We start from the raw sequence: 20263 nt of genomic DNA on the forward strand, positions 1-20263 counted from the left end.
CACTCATTACTCCTGGTTCTGTCCTTACTAATTAGAGTTGGCCAAAAGTGAAATGTGGTTGCCTCCAAGTTAAATTGCTTGCACAAAGTCACCCAGATAATAAACATCAGGTGGGATTTAACCCGAGTCTTCTGATTCCAGAGTCAGGGCTCTTTTCACTATACCATATCAAGCTTGTGCATTAGGAAAACTATTTGGGCAGCCATGTGAAGGATAGATAGGAAAGGGGAAGGGAATGGAACTAGGGAGGTCAATTAAGAGACTTTTATAATAGTTATTTCTAGACTTACCCCCTTCCCCCCATCTTAGAGTATAAAAGCTCATTGCAGTTTGTAATTTTAATCTATGTATTCCCAGTGCCTAGCACAGTGCCTTGTAAATAGTAATTTTAAAAAATTAAATGTTACATGACTGAACATGTATAACTGTATCAAATTGCTTACTGTCTCAGGGAAGAGGGGATGGGAGGGAGGGAGAGAGAAAATTTATAACTCAAAATAAAAAAAAATGAATGTTAAAATTGTCTTTACACATAACTGGAGAAAAAATGCTATTTAAAAATTAAATGCTTCAGGTCTGCCTTATAGATGAGGTGATCTATCCACAGCTTAAAAATAGTTTTTTTGGTAAGTCACCTGCTTCTCTGTAGTACAGGATATCAAGATCTAAATGTAGAGTTTTCTGTTTCCAGATGTTTGTGTATTTTTAAGATCAAAAGAAATCATAAACTTGGGAAACTAAACAGGATGATATTGTAGCCCAGGGCCACATAGGTGGTAAGAAACAGAGCTGGGATTTGAATCCAGGTCTGACCCTGTAGTGCCAATACAATATTCATAGCACCAGCGGTCACTATAAATATGCCTGCATAGTGTTCAATCACAAAATATATCAGACTCTCTATATAGAATACAGAAACAAAACATTTATTCAGGGACCAGAAAACCAAATCCCCAAACCAGTAAGCTGATTCCTTCATAGTAGCAAAGAAGTTAATAAACCATAATGGCACAGAGAGCCACAGCATCCTTGAGCCTTCCCACAAACCAACATTAACTCACAAGCCTAACTGTCTCCCTTGGATGCATCCTCTCCTCTCTCCATTCTAGCGGCTCTGCTCTACCCTGCAGCAAACTCCTCCCACCACAGGCTCCATGTGATTACATTCAACTTATTGGGGGCAGGGTATATCTTCAAAGCAGGGAAGGTCTTCAAATTCCATTAGACTTAATAAAGAGCAGGGAAGATCTTCAAATTTCCATTACCATTACAGACCCCAAATCTCTTTCCATCACATCACATCACTTGTATCATACTGTTTAGTTTCCCAAGTTTATAACCTTTCTGAATCTGTTTTCTTAAAATGAGTAAAATGAGTAGACTGGATAGGCTCTAAGTTTTCTTCCAGTTCTGATTATGATTCCATGACATAAGATGTGGCAGAATGACAGGTTATAACCTTAGTTCAGGGAATAAAATGAAAACTGTCTTGTTCTGGGCATTGTATAAAATTCTAAGTGGTGGTTTCTTTTAAAAGATAAAGCTACAGATGTCATATAGTCTTAGAATTTTAGAACTGGGAAGGACCTTAATGGTTTAGCTCATTCCCTTTATTTTATATGTGAGAAAACTGAATTCCAGAGATATTAAGCAAGTTGTCTTGAGTTAATGTGATTAGTTAGTGACAATGCTGGTAGCAGAACTTAAGTCCTCCAACTCAATCAACAAGTATTTATTAAATGCTTACCATATACCAGGCACTGAGTCAAGCTTTGGAGATACAGAGAAAGGCAAAAATGGTCCCTGCCCTTAAGGAGTTTACATACAAAGTGTAATAATTAGGTACAAAAACCACATTTGAAAATATGAGAGGGGGGAAGGCACTAGCAACTAGAGAAACCTAGAAAGGCCTTCTGTAGAAGATAGGATTTGAGTTGAGCTTGGAAAAAAATTCAGGGAAACTTCCAGGTGGAGGTAAGAGGGCAGAGCGTTCCAGGTATAGGCTGTGTGTATAGGGGCAGCTGGTACAAAACTGCAGAGATGGTAGACAGTATTGTGTTGGAGTCAGTGTAACTGGAATGTAGAATGCATGAAGGGGAGTAAGATGTAAGACTAGAAAGGTAGAAAAGGTCTCTGTTATGAAGAGCTTTAAAAGGCAGAGGTATTTCTATTTGATTCTGTAGGTAATAGGGACCCACTGGAACTCACTGATCAAGGGAATGATGTGGTCGTATCTATACTTTAGGAAAATGACCGTAGGAGCTTAGTGGAAGACAGACTGAGAATAGAAAGAGTCTTGGGGCAGGGATATCAATTAGAAGGATATTATGGCATGTCAAAGGATATGAAAAAGAAGTTTTCAGAGGAAGAAATCCAAGCTATCAATAACCATACGCAACAAAAAGTAAATCATTAATAGAAAAATGCAAATTAAAACTACTCTGAGACGCCACTTCATATCCATCAGCTTGGCAAAGTTAACAGAAATGAACAATCACCACATTACAGGGACTATCAGAAAACAAGTAAGTTACTGCATTGTTGGTAGCTGTGAACCGGTCGAGTCTTTCTAGAAAGCAATTTGGAACTGTTTCCCAAAAGCTGTCAAACTGTGCCTGTCCTTGACCCAGCAACAGCTACTAGGTGTTGGTGGTGATCTTCAAAGAGATCAAAGAACCATGTGTACAAAAATATTTGTAGCAGCTCTTTTCATGGCGGCAAAGAATTGGAAACTGAAGGGATGCCCAGCAATTGAGAAATGACTGAATAAGTTATGGTAGATGTTTATGATATAATGTTACTGTGCTGTAAGAAATGATGAAGGGGGGTGCTTTCAGAAATACCTGGGAATACCTGTATAAACACACATGCAAAATGATGTGGGCAACACCAGAAAATAATTTATAAAAAACAATACTGTAAAGACAACTGAAAGACTTAGGAACTCAATACAGTGGAACCAGCTATAGTTCCAGAGGACTCATGATGAAATATTCTGTACTTCCAGATAGGTGATAGACTCAATACATATATATATATACATATAGTGTTATTTTTGGTTTTTGTATTTTTATATTTTGTTATTTTATATTATTCTATTTGTTTATATTTATATGTTACTATATATATATATTACATTTATTTTTCTTGCTTTCTCAATTAGTGAGGAATGGGGAAATGGAAGGGAGCAAATTTGTAACTGAAAATCAAATAAAATTGAATTTTTTTTTTTAAAAGGGGCTATTGCAATACTCTAGGCAAGACATGGTGAAGGCCTAAATCTGGGTGAAGGCTGTGTAAGTGGAGAGAAAGGTTCAGATGTGAGAAATGTTGTGAAGGTAGAAATGGTAGGCTTTGGCAATGGATTGGATATGTGAGGTGAGTGAGTAGTAATTGAGAATAACCCCTTATTTGTGAACCTGGGAGCCTGTGGAAATGGTAGTACTTTCAACAGTAATAGTGATATTGAAGTTCCCTTTCCGTAATTATTTTGTTTCCTTCTAATTGGTTCTCTTAAGATAAATGTTGTAACATAATAATAACTACTAATTTAGCATTTGGCAGTAGTTTGGGCTTACTTGTGAACTTGTAGTATTTGTATTGAGTTTCTAAGCAATGAAAAATTTTAGCTTTTGTGACATAAAGGTGTGTTTTAGCTACAAATGGCAGCTCAGTGCTAGGTCTATGGTCTTTTACCATGAAACAATATTCAAGCAAAGAATAAGCCTGTGATGCTGATCTCTTTATCATTAGGTTCAGTGAACTGTACATTTGAACTTGTTTAACTTAGACATTATGTGATCATAGTGTGTCATTCATATTTCTTCTCTCACTCTCTCCTCTTTTACTTGTTTCACCTGAAGAGGTAGTCATCCTTGCCAAGGCTAATAACCCTTCTACATACACTTTGATCCCATTTCATCTTGTTTTCTCCAGCAGATTGCCCCTCCACCATTGCGAATCTCTCACAAATAATCTTCAGTCTCTTCCTGGCTACCTCCCATCCTTTAAAAAACTCACTTGATCCATCCATCCCTAATAGCTACCTTCTGATCTCTCTCCTTTTTGTCAAAATCCTTAAGAAAGCTGTCTACAAATGGTGCTTCTACTTTTTGTCCTCTCACTTTCTTCTAAACTCTCTGCAGTCTCACTTCTGACCTCATTATTCAGTTGAGACTGCTCTCAAAGTTTCTGATGATCTCTAAACTGCCATATCTATGGCCTTTTCTCAGACTTCAACCTTCTTGACCTCTCTGTAACCTTTGATACTGTAAATCACTCTCTCTTCCTTAATACTCTCCTCTTTCTAAAATTTTGGGACCCTGTTATCTCCTAGGTCTCTTCCTATCTATTTGGCTCTTTAATCACTTGGTTGCTCAATCCTCCTCAGTCATTTAGGTGATGCCTACTAACCTTGGGTACCTTTCAAGGCTTTTGTCCTGACCTCACTTCTCTTCTCTCCAAATACTAACTCATTTGGTGAGATTGGCTCCAATACTTCAATGACCATCTTTATTCAGATGATTACTCAGTCCTAAACTCCTTTTCTGATCTCTAGTCTTATATCTTCAATTACCTATTGGGCATCTTGAACTAAATTCCTATAGGCATCTTAAACTCAGCATATTCCCAAATAAACTCATTACCTCTTCTCATAAACCCTCCCCTCTTCTGAACTTCTCTGTTGAAGGTAACATCATCTTCCCAATTACCCAAGCTACCAACCAAGATATCACTTGTCACTTGCATTCACCCCACATATCTAAACTGTTGCCAAATCCTGTTACAACATCTCTCCTATATGCCCTCTTCTCTCTGACATTGCCATCACCCTGGAACAGATCCTCATCTCTCAACTTGGACAGTCTCCCTATCTGAAGTCTTTCCCAATTCCAGCCCATCTTCTATTCACCTCCCTATTACTCTATTAATTCCAGGGTCCTCTTTTTTGGTTTTAAAAGCCCTTCATATACTGGCTCCTTCCTACCTTTCTAGTCTTCTTACACCTTTCTACCTTCCACTACTAGTCTTAGTGACATTGGTATCCTCACACTCCACCCAGTGTATTTTCCCGGGCTCCCCACCTTCTACAAGTTTTTCCCACTTAATGCTAGACCTTCCAATTTAATCTGTATATATCTTTTATGTACATAGTTATTTGTGTGTTATTGCCCAGCCCATTAGAACATGCATTCTTTGAGGTCAGGGATTGTTTTTGCCTTCCTTTGTGGCCCCAGCACTGAGCTCAGTGCCTGGTACCATAGTTAAGAACTTAATAAATGCCTGTTGACTTGAAAAAGCCACAAATTTCAAGCAAAAATATTTTGAGGGAGAAACAGACAATTAAAAGGGAATTGTGAGGTTGTTGGCTGACGTAATTTTTATTATTTTGAAAAAGATAAGGCGTGATGCAATTTCAGTTAACACTGACACAATCACCTAATCATGCAACACAGTGGGTGCTTGTTACACAACACTTCTGCCTTAATTATCATTTCACACCATGTGTAGCTCAATATTTTGTTCTGACAATATGCACATTCTAAGCCACAACAATTTGCTCTACACCTTGTATCGCATGTGGTTGGTTACACAGTCCATGGACACCATTCTCAGCTAGGACATTCCCTCATATATTCTGGAAAGATTTTCAAATCCTACACTGACCATATTATCTTCTTGCATCAATTATTCAATCAAAGAAAGAAAATAGCTCGAATTGATTGGTTATCTAACCATTCTTGGACCTGCTTCAGTTGGAGAAATTCAGAACCACTTTCCCTGCTATAGCTAGAAGAAAAAGTATTTGCTGTTTCCTCTGGACATGTCAAACCCAGGGGAAAAAATGTTTTATAGATGTGAAGCCCTCTGCAAAACCCACAAAAAAAGTCTGCATGTGGCTCATTAAAGCTAGTATACGACATAGGCATATTTCAGGAAAAAAATATATATATGTATGCATGTATTTGGCAAGCACAGCTTTCCCCTTGTTTTTGAGCTTCAGATATCTTTTCCACACTCTGGGCAAAGGATATCATCCCTCTCGGTGAGGAAGCCACGTCCAACTAAGGACAGAGAACACTTCTTGCAGTTGAAGCAGTCATTGTGCCACTGGCGTTCTTCAAAAGAGATATACTTTGTTCCTCCAAGTCCTGGTGAAAGGAAAATTTGCATCAGATAAAGGAATAAGGCATATCGACCAAGGGTTTCTTGGACTGAGGAGAAGAGTGAAATAGAAAGAATGTTCATTCATGGCTAAGATTTAAATGAGGCCTATGGAAGCTGGGGCTAGTTTTTTCCCTCTAAGCTCGTCTGCTTGGTCTTTCCTATTTGTCTCTTTCCCACAAAGATCTTTTAGGAAATTGTCTGATTGTGACTAAAAAACTCACCCCATTAGAAAAAAATAGTAGATTTGAAAAAGGGGATTAAGAGGTACATTAAATTCAATAATTTAGTCAACCAATATTAAGTGCTTGCTGTGTGTTAAGCACTGGGAATAGAAATATAAATAGAAAAAAAGAATGTCCCTGCCCTCACAGAGCTTACATTTCTAATGAGGGAAGATAACATAGAAAAGGAGAGAGGGATGAGGACAAAAGGTGCCCCACAAGGATTTTACCTTTAGTTCTGAAATTCTGTATGTCATCTGGAAATAAAATGCAGTCTGCTATAACTTCCAAATGGGCATGCCTTCTGTGATTATTAAAACAAATTCTAGGGAAATTTTGTATTTGGATTTAAATTACAGAGAGGAGTTTAAAGCAAAATGCCCCTATGATATTTACTGAAGAAAAAACCCTCCATTGTTGAGTAATGTCTGTGGTTCATAGAATCCTTAGTGCTAAGTAACTCAGGCCATTAAATGGCACAGGGAATAGAACACTGGACCTGCAGTGAGAAAGACTCGAGTTCAAATCATGCCTTATATACCAAGTAGCTGTGTGACCCTGAGCAAGTTAGTTAACTGCTCTCTGCTTCAGTTTCCTTATTTGTTGTCTGTCCTTCATTCTCAAAGAGGACCAAAAATATCAGAAGAGCTGTATCTTGACTTGCAAGTGAATTGGATTTAAGTGAGGCAGAGCTGTGCAAAGTCATCAGCCTCACTCTCTCCTCCAGAGTCACTGGAATCCAGTGGCAAGATGTAAGTCAAGAAAACTGGCAATGACCCTATCCTATTTGTAAAATGGGAACAATATTTACACTTACCTTCCAGGGTTATTTTGTAAATCAAATGAAATAATGTTTGTAAATTGCTTTGCATATCTTAAAATGAGATTACATACACATACACACACAGTTGTGGTTGTTGTTCAGTCATTTTCAGTCATATCCAAGTCTTTGTGACCCCATTTTCTTGGCAAAGATACTGGAGTGGTTTGCCATTTCCTTCTCCAGTTCATTTCCAGATAAGGAACTGAGGACTAAGTGGCTTGCCCAGGTTCACACAGCTAGCAAGTGTCCAAGGTCAGATTTGAACTCAAGAAGTTGAGTCTTACTGACTCCAGGTCCAGCATAATGTCCACTTCACCACCTAGCTGGTATGTATGTATGTATGTTTGTATGTATGTGTAAGCTGGCTACTATTGCTGTCAGCTGCTTAAGCTGAATTTTAAACATTGATTACCTCCAGTCTACTATAGATAAAAGAATACTAATCTAAATTCCACAACTCTTTCTTAATGACTTTTAAATAAGTGATCTTTTTTTGTTTTACCTTCATTTCACATGAATTGATGCAGAGTAAAGCAGGGTCAAGAAAACAATATAGGCAATGACTACAACAATATAAATGGAAAGAAAAATTACATACACACAAATCAAAAGGAAGTGTTGCAAAATTATAAAGAATTAAGCATGGCTCAAAAGAAAAGATATGAAAGGATTATCCCAAGCCTTCTTTTTGAGGAGTTGGGAGGTTCATATTGCACATGTTTTTAGATTTTTTCAAATTATTGATTATTGTACTGATTTTTTTCCTTTTCTTTTTCTTTTTCCTTTTTTTTTTAATCTTTAAAAATACTATTTGTTATATGAGAGGGCTCATACCAGGATACTGGGGAAAATATAATGATGTAAAAAAAAGATATCAATAAAAAATTAAATAAAACATCATATTCATTTTCACATATATCTCCTCGCCCTCATGGATGATATCTCTCGAGAGGAACCAGACTGAGTTGTAATGAACAACCAGCAAAGACCCAATGACCAGAATATTAAGTAATTTTGTTAATTTTTGTATTTTAAGTCAATGAGTGACTACTTTCTAAACCAAGAGTACATGGTCAAAGAAAATTATGTTTTGTGAATTTTAGTAAATGTACCCCTTCTTTTTAAAAATTAATTTTTTTTAGTTTTCAACATCCACTTTTATAAGATTTTGATCTCAAATTTTCTTCCCCTTCCTCTGCTCCCCTCCTCCCCAAGACAGTGTGCAATCTGATATCGGCTATACATGGAATGTATACCTTCTTTCCTTGAAATTGGGGTTATCTTGGAAAATCAAGGACATAAGAACATCATGGCTATAAGGTGCCTTGAAGTTACTTAACTTACCATAGGTAGGAATGACTTTGAAGTCATTTAGACCATCCTTTGAGTTACACAAAACCCAAACCAAGAGTTCAGTCCAAAGAAAAAAGCATTAAATACTGTGTGTAGTACATAGACTCAGAGGCATAGTAACTGATAAATAAATGCTTGTTGACTGATTAAAAGAGACACAGAATTTTGTGTGATAATGTGTAGTTCTTCCTGCCCTCATGTAACTGAGAATAAGACATATAAATATAATATACGATATCCTACAATAAATGTACTAGATAGGTACAAAACAAAGTACTTTGTGAGTTTGGTTTCTCATTGGTAATTTTTCCTATAAGACACCAGCCTTTCTTCCCACTGTGGAAGAATATAGTCTCATTTATTTATTCCTTGTTCAATTTCCTCATTTTAGAGTGGGGAAGGTGGTGCAGTCAGGGTTAAGTGACTTGCACAAGGTCACATGTCAGTGTTAAGTGTCTGAGGTTGGATTTGAACTCAGGTCCTCCTGACTCCAGGACCTGTACTCTATTCACTGCACCATCTAGTTGCCCCAATTTCCTCATTTTATATTTAAGGAAACTGAGACCCCAGGGAATTAAAAGTGAGTTCTCTGAAGTCACACAGGCAGAAAGTGATAGAGGTGACATTTAAACTCAGACCCTCTGATTCCAAATTCATCCCACTTTTCAATACTCTACCAAATTGTGAAATTATGGAGAAGTCCTTTTATCCCTGCTGCTATTTTGCTTGCTATGTTTTACAGGTTGGAGTCAGTTGTTAAACCCTGAGAAGAGAGAATACAGCTTCTATCCCAATAAAAACTTAGTATAAGAAGCACCGCTGTTTGTCTTACTAAGCCTGATAGAAAGAAGATAGCAGAGGAGGCAGGAGGGATGGAAGGAGGCTATAATCTCAGAAAGAGAAGTATGAGGATTCTGATCTTTTTTTTTTTAAAGCAATCGGGGTTAAGTAACTTGCTCAAGGTTACACGGCCAGTTGTTCTGGGTGGCTAATAAGTGTCTGATCCCAGATTCGATCCCCAGGTCATCCCAACACTGGAGCCGGTGCTCTTACTCACTGTGCTACCTGGCCGCCCCGAGGATTCTGATCTTTAAAAAGAAATAGTCCCTACAATTACATTTTTCTCAATCAGGATGAAAATCTTGGTGTTTGTCAGAAATTCACTCTACCTGACCCTTGTGCATTAGTGCGAAAATCCAGATAACTAGCATCTTTTAACTATGTTTTTGATTTTTTTTTCTTTTTGGAGGGCAATTGGGGTTAAGCTACTTGCCCAAAGTCACAAGGCTAGTTTCTGTGTTGAGTGTCTGAGGTGGGATCCGAACTCAGGTCCTCCTGACTCCAGGGCCAGTGCTCTACTCGCTGTGCCACCTAGCCGCCCCTAACTATGTTTTTGAAAGTCCTCATGGGTCCAAGATTTTACTTCTCTTTTTCAGAAAATTAATTTCTCTCTTTTCATGGAATTTTCTATTCTACTAGTTTCTGCCTAGAGAAGACTTTGTTCTTATTGTGAAGCATGTTGCAAACCTTCAAGTGCTAGATTGTTATTATTCTTATTCCTACAATAGAAATTACTACGAGGTTGTAGTGAATTCAATATTTTATGGCCCAATCAATGCCGTGGAATTGTATGATTAATAAAGAAATCTAAAAAAGAAGCATTGGAAGGTAAATTTCAAATAAAAATAAATTTCACAATTCCTTTTTCTTTATATTTTAATTCTAAAAGGTCCCCTTACTTTCTGGGCCTCAGTTTCCTTATCTGCCAAAGGACCAGATGACCTCCAAGGTCCCCTTTAGCTCTAACATTTTATAATTCTAGGATAATGGTAAGATATGCAAAGTCACCGATTTGCATTATAACATAAGAAAATCAACCAATAAACACTTATTTTGTGCACTGTGCTAAATGTTGGGCATATTTTAAAAACAAAAGGCAAAAGCAGTCCCTACCCTCAAGGAATTTATAATCTCAAAAAGACTTTAAAACTAACAACCTGTACATGTAATGCTTTAAAATTTGTCAAGCTCTTTACAGATATTCTTTTAAACTTTACAGCAGGCCAGTAAGGTAGGTACTATGGGTATTATTATCTCTATTTTACAGGTTGGGAAAGTGAGACTCAGAGAAATTAAATGTTTGGCCCATGGTCACATAGCCACTAAGTTTTAGAGATAGGATTGTAAACTTGTATTTTTCCAACTAGGCCAGCTAGGTGGCAGAATGGATAGAGTTTTGGGCCTGAAGTTCAGAAAAACTACTCTTCCTGAGTTCAAATGTAGCCTCTGACACTTAGCAGCTGTGTGACCCTGGGCAAGTCACTTAACCCCATTGGCCTCAGTTTCCTCATCTGTAAAACAAGCTGGAGAAGGAAATGGCAAATCACTCCATTTTCTTTGCCAAGAAAACCCCATTTGGGGACACAGAGAGTCTGACACAGGTAAACAACAGTTTTTCTAACTCTGACTACCAGCTTTGCCACGTTGCCCATTTGATCCTTTGATGTGTTTATTACAGTCCACAAACTTCACAGAACAAATCCCCTTATGTACTCAGTCAAAAGGCCACACTCAAGGACCTAGAAGGCCCCATATGGCCTAAAGGCTGCAGGTTCCCCACACCTGGTCCAGTCAACCAGTCAAATATTTTTTGAGCTACAGTGAGCCCTGGTTAGAGGTATGAAGTTCAGCAAAACTAGAAACAAAACTTCATTATGTCTGTCCTCAAGGAGCTATGGATTTTTTTTCTTTTTTATGTTCTGAAGCCCAGTGAGAAACTTCCACCATTCAGATGGGCACCTACTCAGAAACTCAGAGTTTCACAGGGCACTGAGATGTGAAAGGATTTGCATAGGGTCACACAGCCAACATGTGTTAGAGGGGAAACCCGAACCCAGATCTTTCTGTCTCCAAGGCCTGCTCTAGATCCACTATACCAGGTCTTATAATTTAAAAAGTCAGCTTGACCTTGAACAGGAGTCCCAACAGGGCAAAGCTGCCAAGCCTGAAATCACCTGCTTTCTTTTATCTCAAGGGCTTGTCATGTGTTAATAAAAAGCAGTGCAGGAAATAATCCAACTTGTAGCAGAAATAGTAAACTCCATGACAAAAGAGCCAATAGATTAGAAGTGACCTAGACAAGCTAAAGTTGAATAGCATTCTGTGGCAAGGGATAGGTCAAGGAGATTAAAGCAGAGGTTTTCTCAGAATATTAGCCCATAGCAGGGGTTTTTAACCTGGGGTAGATTTTAAGGGGTCCATGAACCTGGATGGGGAAAAAAAATTACACTTTTATTTTCACCTATTTCTAGCGGAAACATTTCCTTCAATTATGAATATAGGCTACAAGCCATGGTGGGATTAGAGGCTGCCCTGACTGCCCAAGGGGTCCATGCTCCCCTGACCATGGTGAGTAAAGTTCAGACAGTGAACAAAATCATACTCATTTTTATAAAACGCTGCCCTTTCAAACTTGAAGCTGACACGTGCCAAAACGGATCCTCCCTGAATTTCTAGGCATTTCTGCGTAAGTCAAAGCAAACACCTACCACTGATGGGGTTGGTGCACCCAGCACACTTCTTGGAGTATAAATTACAGAAGCAGCTGAGGCAGTAGGCATCGTCATCCCGAGAAGTGAAGCGTTGTCCAGAAAGCTGCTTCTTGCATTCAGTGCAAACAAAGCACTCTTTATGCCAAGGCTGCTCCCTATAAGTGACTCCCCCAGTAGTAATAGCCTAACAAGAAAAACAAAGGTTTTTAGAGGGACAATTGCCTGTGTGTTCTCAGGAATAACGAACTTTTTTACCTCTAATATTTGGTCCTTTCAGGATTCTTCTAAAGCAAGATAGGTAAATTTTTGGAAATTTCCCTAATAGATGGCTTTACAGACCTCACTCTTTCTTCTTGTAGCCTCAAAACAATTTTATTCACTCCCCTTTGGCTCTGATTTCTTTAATTTCAAAATAGCGTTTGAAATATTTGTCCCTGGGGAGGATTGTTGTGACAATCTGCAGTTTGGGGGCATGATCAATCTACATGCCTTTGTTGGGGTCCTATATTAGGTGCTAGGGATACAAAATGAAAAATAAAACAATACCTGCCCAGAAAGGGTTGACTATACCATAAGGGATACACTGCATTCCAAGGCTTAGGGTGGAAGTATTGGGTACTCCAGAACATTTTCTCTTATGCAACTTCTAGGGCACAATAGAGAAATAAGAGGGCCAGCCTAAGCTCAGCCCTCATTAGAAAAAAAAAAACCTCATGAATGGAATGAAACCATTGTAAAATAGCTTTTTAATAGAGCTTGTTAACTTGTTTAAATACTGTAGAGTTTTTTTCTTAGAGGAATTTCTGGTCCCTTTATAAGGTTTGGTCATTTCTCTGTAGTGTCCAACTAAATGTGACCCCATTTAGGGTTTTCTTGGCAAAGATACTGGAGTGGTTTGTCTTTTCCATCTCCAGCTCTTTTTACAGATGAGGAAATGAGGCCAACAGAGTTAAGTGACTTGCCCAGGGTCACATAGCTAGTAAATGTCTGAGATTAGGTTTGAACTCAGGAAGATGAGTCTTCTTGACTCCTGGATGAAGTTAATAGTGCCCAGAACATAGGACCTGGGGTGAGTTTTGCTAATTGTTAAGACCAAGAAATATAGGGACACAATCTATGAGGGTTTTTGCTTTCATAAAAGAAACTTTATTTGTCTGTTTATCTATCCATCCGTCTATCTACCTATCTATCTGCATAGAACTAAATTAGGTTCTGAGAAGGATGCAGTTTGGTGCAGCTCTATGAATATACCTAGACCTGTACTCAGAAGGACTGAGGTCAAATGACAGATATTGAAGTCTGAAAGACCCTTAGGGATCACTTAGTATGAGCCTCTCATTTTCTTTTTTTATTGATGAAGAAGCCAAAATGAGTAAGGGTTAGTCCGTTTACCCAGGATCACACAGGGAGGGAATAAGTGGCAGAACCAGGACTAGGCTTTTAGAATCCAAATTCAGTGTTCTTCCCATTGGCTCTGCTACTATGTGACTGGGTCTCAGTTTTTTCCTCTCAAAAAAAGTAAGCACCTTAGACTAGATAATAGCTGACAGGTATACCATCTTCTAGGCCAAGCTAGGTGGTGCCATAGTACAGAGTCAGGCAGACTCATCTTCCTGAATTCAAATCTGGCCTCAGACACTTACTAGCTGTGTGACCCTGGGCAAGTCACTTCACCCTCTTTGTCTCAGTTTCCTCATCTGTAAAATGAGATGGAGAAGGAAATGGTACATCACTCCAGTATTTTTTGTTTTGAGGGGGGAAGGCAAAGCAATTGGGATTAAGTGACTTGCCCAATGTCACATAGCTAGTAAGTGTCTCTGAGGCTGGATTTGAACTCAGGTCCTCCTGACTCCAGGGTCACTGAGCCACACTCCAGTATTTTTGCCAAGAGAAACTCAAATGGGGTCACCAAGAGTCGGACATGACTGAAATGACTGAACAACAACAAACCCCATTTTCCAAATAAGGAAACTTAAAGTAAAATGACTTTCTAGTGATCACATAACTTTTAAGTGCCAGCAGTGGAACTCAAACCCGTTTCTTGATTTAAAGTCTAGTATTTTTTCTACTATATCATGATAATGTTACTCCTGTTACTTAACACTATCACCACTACTATCACCACCTAGCATTTGACTAAGGTTTGAAAACACTTTACATATGTTAATTCATTTTGATTATATTGTGATTCTTAAGACCTCTTCCAGCTCTGAAAAATCTGAAATTTGAGGGAAAGAAGGATCTAATTAATATCAAAAGGAAGTGGAATTGAAACTAGAGGTATATAGTAAATAGTGTATGACCTCCTCAAGAAGACAAAGGATGACATGAGCACCCTTCCTTCATACTGCAGAAGAGTAGTATGTGAAAAAATCACATAGCAGCATAGCAAAGAAGACTAATGAGAAAAATGAGGGTCAAAATTAACATTTACATATGTGAAAAATATTTGGAAGTCTTCTATAAGAAGGTAGAGATAAAAAATTTTAACTTCATGATATACCATAGTGCTAGAGAACTTTAAATGAGGGTGAATCTAATGAAGGAGCAATATTATGGTATAAGAAGAAAGTCAGGGTATGTTAGTCACGCTATATATGTGGTGTTAAAGGCCAAAATCAGGGAAAGTCCAGAACCCTGGGAGGCAACCACAGGAGCAAACAGACGAAATTGTGTCCGAGAGAGTAAAAGATACCTTCTTGCACTGAACACACTGCATGGCAAATTGCTTCTCATAGCAGGGCACGCAGAAATTCTGATCATCCTTAGGAATGAAGCTCTTAGTTCCAATTGGTTGCTGGCAGCGATGACAGATAAAGCAGGTCTCATGCCAGCTATTGCCCCTGTACTCCATCTTGCGGGTACCTGCCACCAGGACCAAGGACAAAATTATTTTTTTTTTCATGTAAAACAATGCACAGTTTGGAATACTGAGGTCTTTATAGTGAAAGATTCACTGATGCAGGGACCTCATCTTTGACAATATTTATGTACTCTATAGGCACAACTTGAGCTGTCAATAAATGCATCCCTTCTCCTTTCTGGGGAATTGTAATGTAATGCCAAGCAAAGGCAACTTCCCAAGGTTCAAAATACCAGCATAGGTGCTCTCCATTTTATTTAGTGACAAATTAAGAACAGATAGAGTCAAAATTTAACATCATTCAAAATACAGCATTTACTAAGGGTGATTCAATAATTTCCAAGTACTACCCCCAAGTATGATTTAATCAAGTACTACTCCTGAACATTACATTCATTTAATCAATCACAGAGTCCCTCTTCTAAGTACTACACCCCTAGGCTGTACATTCATTTAGTCCAAAGCCCCTGTTCTCAAATGGAGATTAGTTTCCAATCATAAGTAAAGTACATTCATTTGTTCAATCACAGAGCACAAAAAGGTCAAAAGTTCCCTGCCCTTGGATCACAATTGAATCTACCCCAGAGTTACAACAAGCTTAAGCACAGCATTTAATACCCAAATGGAGGTCTTTTCTTCATCTTGACATGAGGCAAGTTCTCAGCAATCTTTGTTTCTGGGGAGACAAAGCTTAGCAAGGCCACAAGATACATTGCCAGTCTCTTCATTCGTTCTCTGTCTGCAGAACAGTCCTAGGACCCCTGAAAATATTAGCAAAACCCCCTTCCAGGATTTCTGTAAACATACAACAAGAAAATCCTTCTTCAGGGCTTCTGAACCAACAGCAAGGTTCCAAGAATTCTGCAACAACAGCACTGTCCTTCACCAGTGGACAAATCTGGCAAAACAACATCACAACAGACAGACAAACTACCAGCACAACAGCCATGTCTCCTCAGTCCTTGGCAGCTCTGGGTGGCAGCTCTCAAAGTCCTGGGCAATTCAAAGTGGCCCTCAGCAATTCTCTCAGTCTCTCTCTGCCTCCAGGATGCTGCTTCTAAAAAGTTCTTCTGCCTCTTTCTTTTCTTTTGTCTCTCTAAATTTACGTCACCAGCTCCTCCCAGTTCAGCCCTCTCTTTTCACATCAACAAGTCCATCCCACAAGTGGGATTCACAAGCTCTGGGTTTTAACACAATCAATTTGAAAACCAAGCCAATACAGGGGGATCTTTAAATTACATTACTATTACAGGAGTGCAGTTTTCTATGAGTATATCTGAGGCTATATTGATAAACCAGTCTCATAGATTTCAAACAAGGGCCACAGGCCACATTGCTGCCCACAATACTCCAGAGTACATTGCAACCATATTAAATGTAATTGGGAAATATTTAACAAAATAAAAATGTAAAAGATTATAATGTTAATATGTGAATTTCAAAGTTTAAGTCAAAATGCCACTGCAAGGATCCTTATGAACATTTAGGCCTGTTTCTATTTGAATTTGATACCACTGCTCTACAAAATTAGCTATTTAAACCAACTTGTGATACCTGTTCATAGTTTTTGATCGCTATGATGTGTCAGACACTCAGAAGGTCTTAATAATAGGTGTCTTATGTATTTCACTTTATGCATCTAAAAACATTATGCTAAGAAGCGGTCTATAGGTTTTACCATAATGCCAAGTGAGTCCATGACATAAAAATGGTTAAAAACTTTGAAAGGTTAATGAAATAGACCTTTCCTGTATATTTGTAGGCCTATGTGACTACATATGTTGTCCTTTCTCCTTGGAACAGGGGCCGAGTTCCCAGGACTAAAAGATCAGCTTATACCTGGCCAATTCTTCTTCCTGGAAGAGTTTGCCACCCTTCTAGGAATATATGGAATCAATCCTGTGACCTTTTGAACACAGACATTTTGTCATATCAATCATGGATACATTGCTTCTTTGAACTTTGGCCCAGTCCACAGCCACAACACATCCTGTGCTGAGTCACCTATGGCCCTAGCACGAAGCCTATCAGTTGCTAAATCACGCTGTGCCAATTTCTTCTTTGTTTGAAACTGGATATAATCTGGAAAAATCTCTATGCTGAAATCAAGGGACCCCTCCCTCCCCCAGCATGTGAACCCAGATGTTGGTACTTCCCTGGTTTGGTGATGTATGTAAATATTTCTATTTCTCTGTTAAGCTTTGTCTTTATATTTCTATATTTCTTTAATACTGCTTTATATTGTCCTTGTGTGCAGAATAAATATTACACTGATCCTAGTTTGGTGTGAAGAGTGTTCTTTATACTATGCAATTTGATCCTCAAAATACTTAAAGCAGTTGCACATATCTCCTTAACAATACAAACCTCTACTCTAAAAGAAAAAGGCTTGAAGTAGGGGACTTGCAGAGCTAAGGGTCTATAGGTATGGAATATTGCATATGCTTCCACGTGGCTGACATATTGGTTAGTTTTCCTGAACTGTTTTTCCTCTTATCTTTGTTATAAGGGATGATTCACTGAATAGGGAAAGAGGAAGGCTTAAGTTTGTAGATGAAAATGATGCTAGAAAAAGACATCAATAAAATATAAGATTAAAAAAAAGGTAGGTAGCATTGTACAAGAGAAAGAGTATATGACCTGGCTTCTAATCTTGACACTGCTACTTAATACCTGTGTAACCTGAGGCAAATTACTTAGCTTCTCTCAAATTCTGTTTTTAGTAGAGTAGAGCCCAAGCTCCTTGAAGCTAGGGACAGTTTCATTTTTTGTTTTTCTACCCCAAGCACCTAGCACAGTGCCTTGTATACAGTAGGTGCTTAATATAGGTATATTTTCTTGAATTGAAATTTATCTATGAAATGAATAGGTGACCCCTAAGCTTCTTCCAGCTGTAAATATATGATATGATATATGAATAATATAATCATGCAACATCATTATTCCTGTACACATGTTGCATGTAAAAATATCACATGCATCTCACATACAATGTGAGAATATCACAATATCATTTCTCAATATGCCCTTGCCATTTTCTTTTTGAAAATTAATTTATTACATACAAAAATCAAATACTCCCCAGTAAAATGAATGTAAAGTAGGATCCTAAATTGACACGAAGCAAGATGATAAAACAGCATTCTTGATGGGTTTTAGAATAACTGTCTTATATTGACACCTGTGCAGAGGAAGCTCTAATATGTCTGGAATATATTCACTCACTCTGGTAGCTGAAAGAGATTGAGAAGTTGCTATTTTCAGAATAGAGGATTGGGACAAGTAAACAGCAAATCTTACAGGAAGCAACTCTAGAAAATTCTGTGGGTAATTATTCCCAAAACTTCTCCCTAAGCCTGATTAGGAGTCCTTGTGTAAATTCTAGATTTGTGGTTTTAAGAAAAGTCCCACATTCTCATTTTCTCTTAGTTATATCAGAGGCAGTGTGGTATAGTGGATAGAGAGGTTCCACTCAGGTTCCAGATCTACCCCTAATACACACTGTCTCTGTGATTCTGGGCAAGTATCTCAGTGCCTGAGGCTACTCTATAACTATAAATTGCAGAGAAAACTGCACCACTTACAAAAACTTAACCCAAGAAGGACCAAGAAATCAACAAGCATTTATTAAATGTTTACTGTGTGCTAGGAAATGAAAATACAAAGACAAAAAAAAAAAAACCAGACAAACCCAGTTTTTCCTCTCAAGGAACTTATATGCTACTGGGGGAGGCATTATATTTCTATATAGTAGGGGTTGCACCTCAGGGAGCATGCATGGGTATGGGACTTAAAGTGGTCTTTCCATAGAATTGTATTAGAGCTCCCTTGGCAACTTCCAGAGAACCATCAGCAAGAGAATGAGTCCAATCAGCCTCTGGCTTGGTTTGTTAGAAGACATGGAATTGGAAGGAATTGTTTGGACAGTGCAAAGCAGAGATATGAAATACATTGAAGTCTCAAATTTCCAGGAAAGGGTAACAATAGTCATATATTGTGGCTGATTGTTTACATTTCTGTCATTTTCTACTTGTGGGTTTTGTGTGTGCTAAGAATTTTAAAAAATAAAACAAATATAAATTATATAATATAATAAAATACATAATATAATATAAAATAAATGTAAGATATAATAATATAAATAGCTGTCCTAAATTTTCTCTACATTGAGAACACTTCTACTTCTTTTGGGAAGACTGTAGGCATAAGCCAAATGTAAATTTTAAGTTATCCTCCTCTGGGTAGGGGTATAAAGACTAAGAGTGCAAGAAAGAGTCATATCCATCTTTTTTTTTTTTTTTTAAGCAATAGGGGTTAAGTAACTTGCTCAAGGTTACAAGGCCAGTTATTTCTGGGTGTGGTGCTAAGTATCTGAGCCCAGATTTGATCTCCAGGTCATCCCGACACTGGGGCCGGTACTCTTACTCACCCTGAGCAATTGGGGTTTAGTAACTTGCTCAAGGTTACACGGCCAGGTGTTTCTGGGTGGGTGTTAAGTGTCTGAGCCTGGGATTTGATCCCCAGGTCATCCTGACACTGGAGCTGGTGCTCTTACTCTCTGTGCTACCTGGACACCCCTCATATCCATCTTTTATAGGCTAGTCTCCCCCAGGATTTAACCTGGTCTCTGGTTGATCTTATGTTTGGATTCAGAGGAGAATTATATATCCCTTGTATTGGAGAGGGAGAGGACATTGGTTTTTTTTTTTTGTTTTTGCTATAAATTATATATGTACTATATATATATATGTATATATACATCTATAACATGCATATATAATATATAACAAATAACAAAGTTTGTTGTTCAGTCATGCACCAACTCTTTGTGACCCCACTTGAGGTTTTCATGGTAAAGATCCCAGAGTGGTTTGCCATTTCCTTCTCCAGCTCATTTTGCAGATGAGAAAACTGAGGCAAACAGGGTCACACAGCTAATAAGTGTCTAAGGCCAGATTTGAACTCATGAAGATGAGTCTTTCTGGCTCCAGGTCCTGCACTCTATCCATCATGCCACCTAGCTCCAAATACAAGGTTGCAAAAGGTAAAGTTGTTAAGCAGGGAGGGCACTAGCAATTTGTTGCGGGGGGGGAGGATCAGGAAAGGCTTTGTATTTAGGTGATGCTTCATCATATTCTTGAACAGAAATTACCCCATTGACAAGTTATGTTAATTTCCTGACTTCAAAAACACTACCCCAAAGGTAGGACATTATCACAAAAATGGATGCCAGAAAAAATTCATGAACATCTCCTGGTTTCAATCTATCAGTGAGACATACTCA

At 38.2% G+C, this 20263-nt stretch overlaps 2 protein-coding genes across 3 annotated transcripts in view; one reads left to right on the forward strand and one right to left on the reverse strand.

The window, feature by feature from the left end:
• Window positions 1–17258, forward strand: part of CUNH2orf49 (chromosome unknown C2orf49 homolog) — a 36287-nt gene extending 19029 nt beyond the window's left edge. Inside the window, exon 5 of the mRNA XM_069093969.1 lies at window positions 16783–17258. The gene's annotated coding sequence lies outside the window, so the exon portion shown is untranslated. The remainder of the gene's footprint in view (window positions 1–16782) is intronic.
• FHL2 (four and a half LIM domains 2) overlaps window positions 5363–20263 on the reverse strand; it is a 73560-nt gene continuing 58659 nt past the window's right edge. For both annotated transcript variants that reach the window (XM_069093968.1, XM_069093967.1), the window contains exons 4-6: window positions 14812–14981; window positions 12114–12300; window positions 5363–6152 (exon numbers count right to left, since the gene is read on the reverse strand). In XM_069093968.1, coding sequence (XP_068950069.1) covers window positions 6001–6152; window positions 12114–12300; window positions 14812–14981 — 509 coding nt within the window. In that variant the 3' untranslated portion in view covers window positions 5363–6000. The remainder of the gene's footprint in view (window positions 6153–12113; window positions 12301–14811; window positions 14982–20263) is intronic.

Source organism: Petaurus breviceps, unplaced genomic scaffold (genome assembly GCF_028583685.1).
Source record: "Petaurus breviceps papuanus isolate PSGF00001 unplaced genomic scaffold, PetGlider_PUasm1.0 214, whole genome shotgun sequence".
Classification (NCBI taxonomy): Eukaryota; Metazoa; Chordata; class Mammalia; order Diprotodontia; family Petauridae; genus Petaurus; species Petaurus breviceps.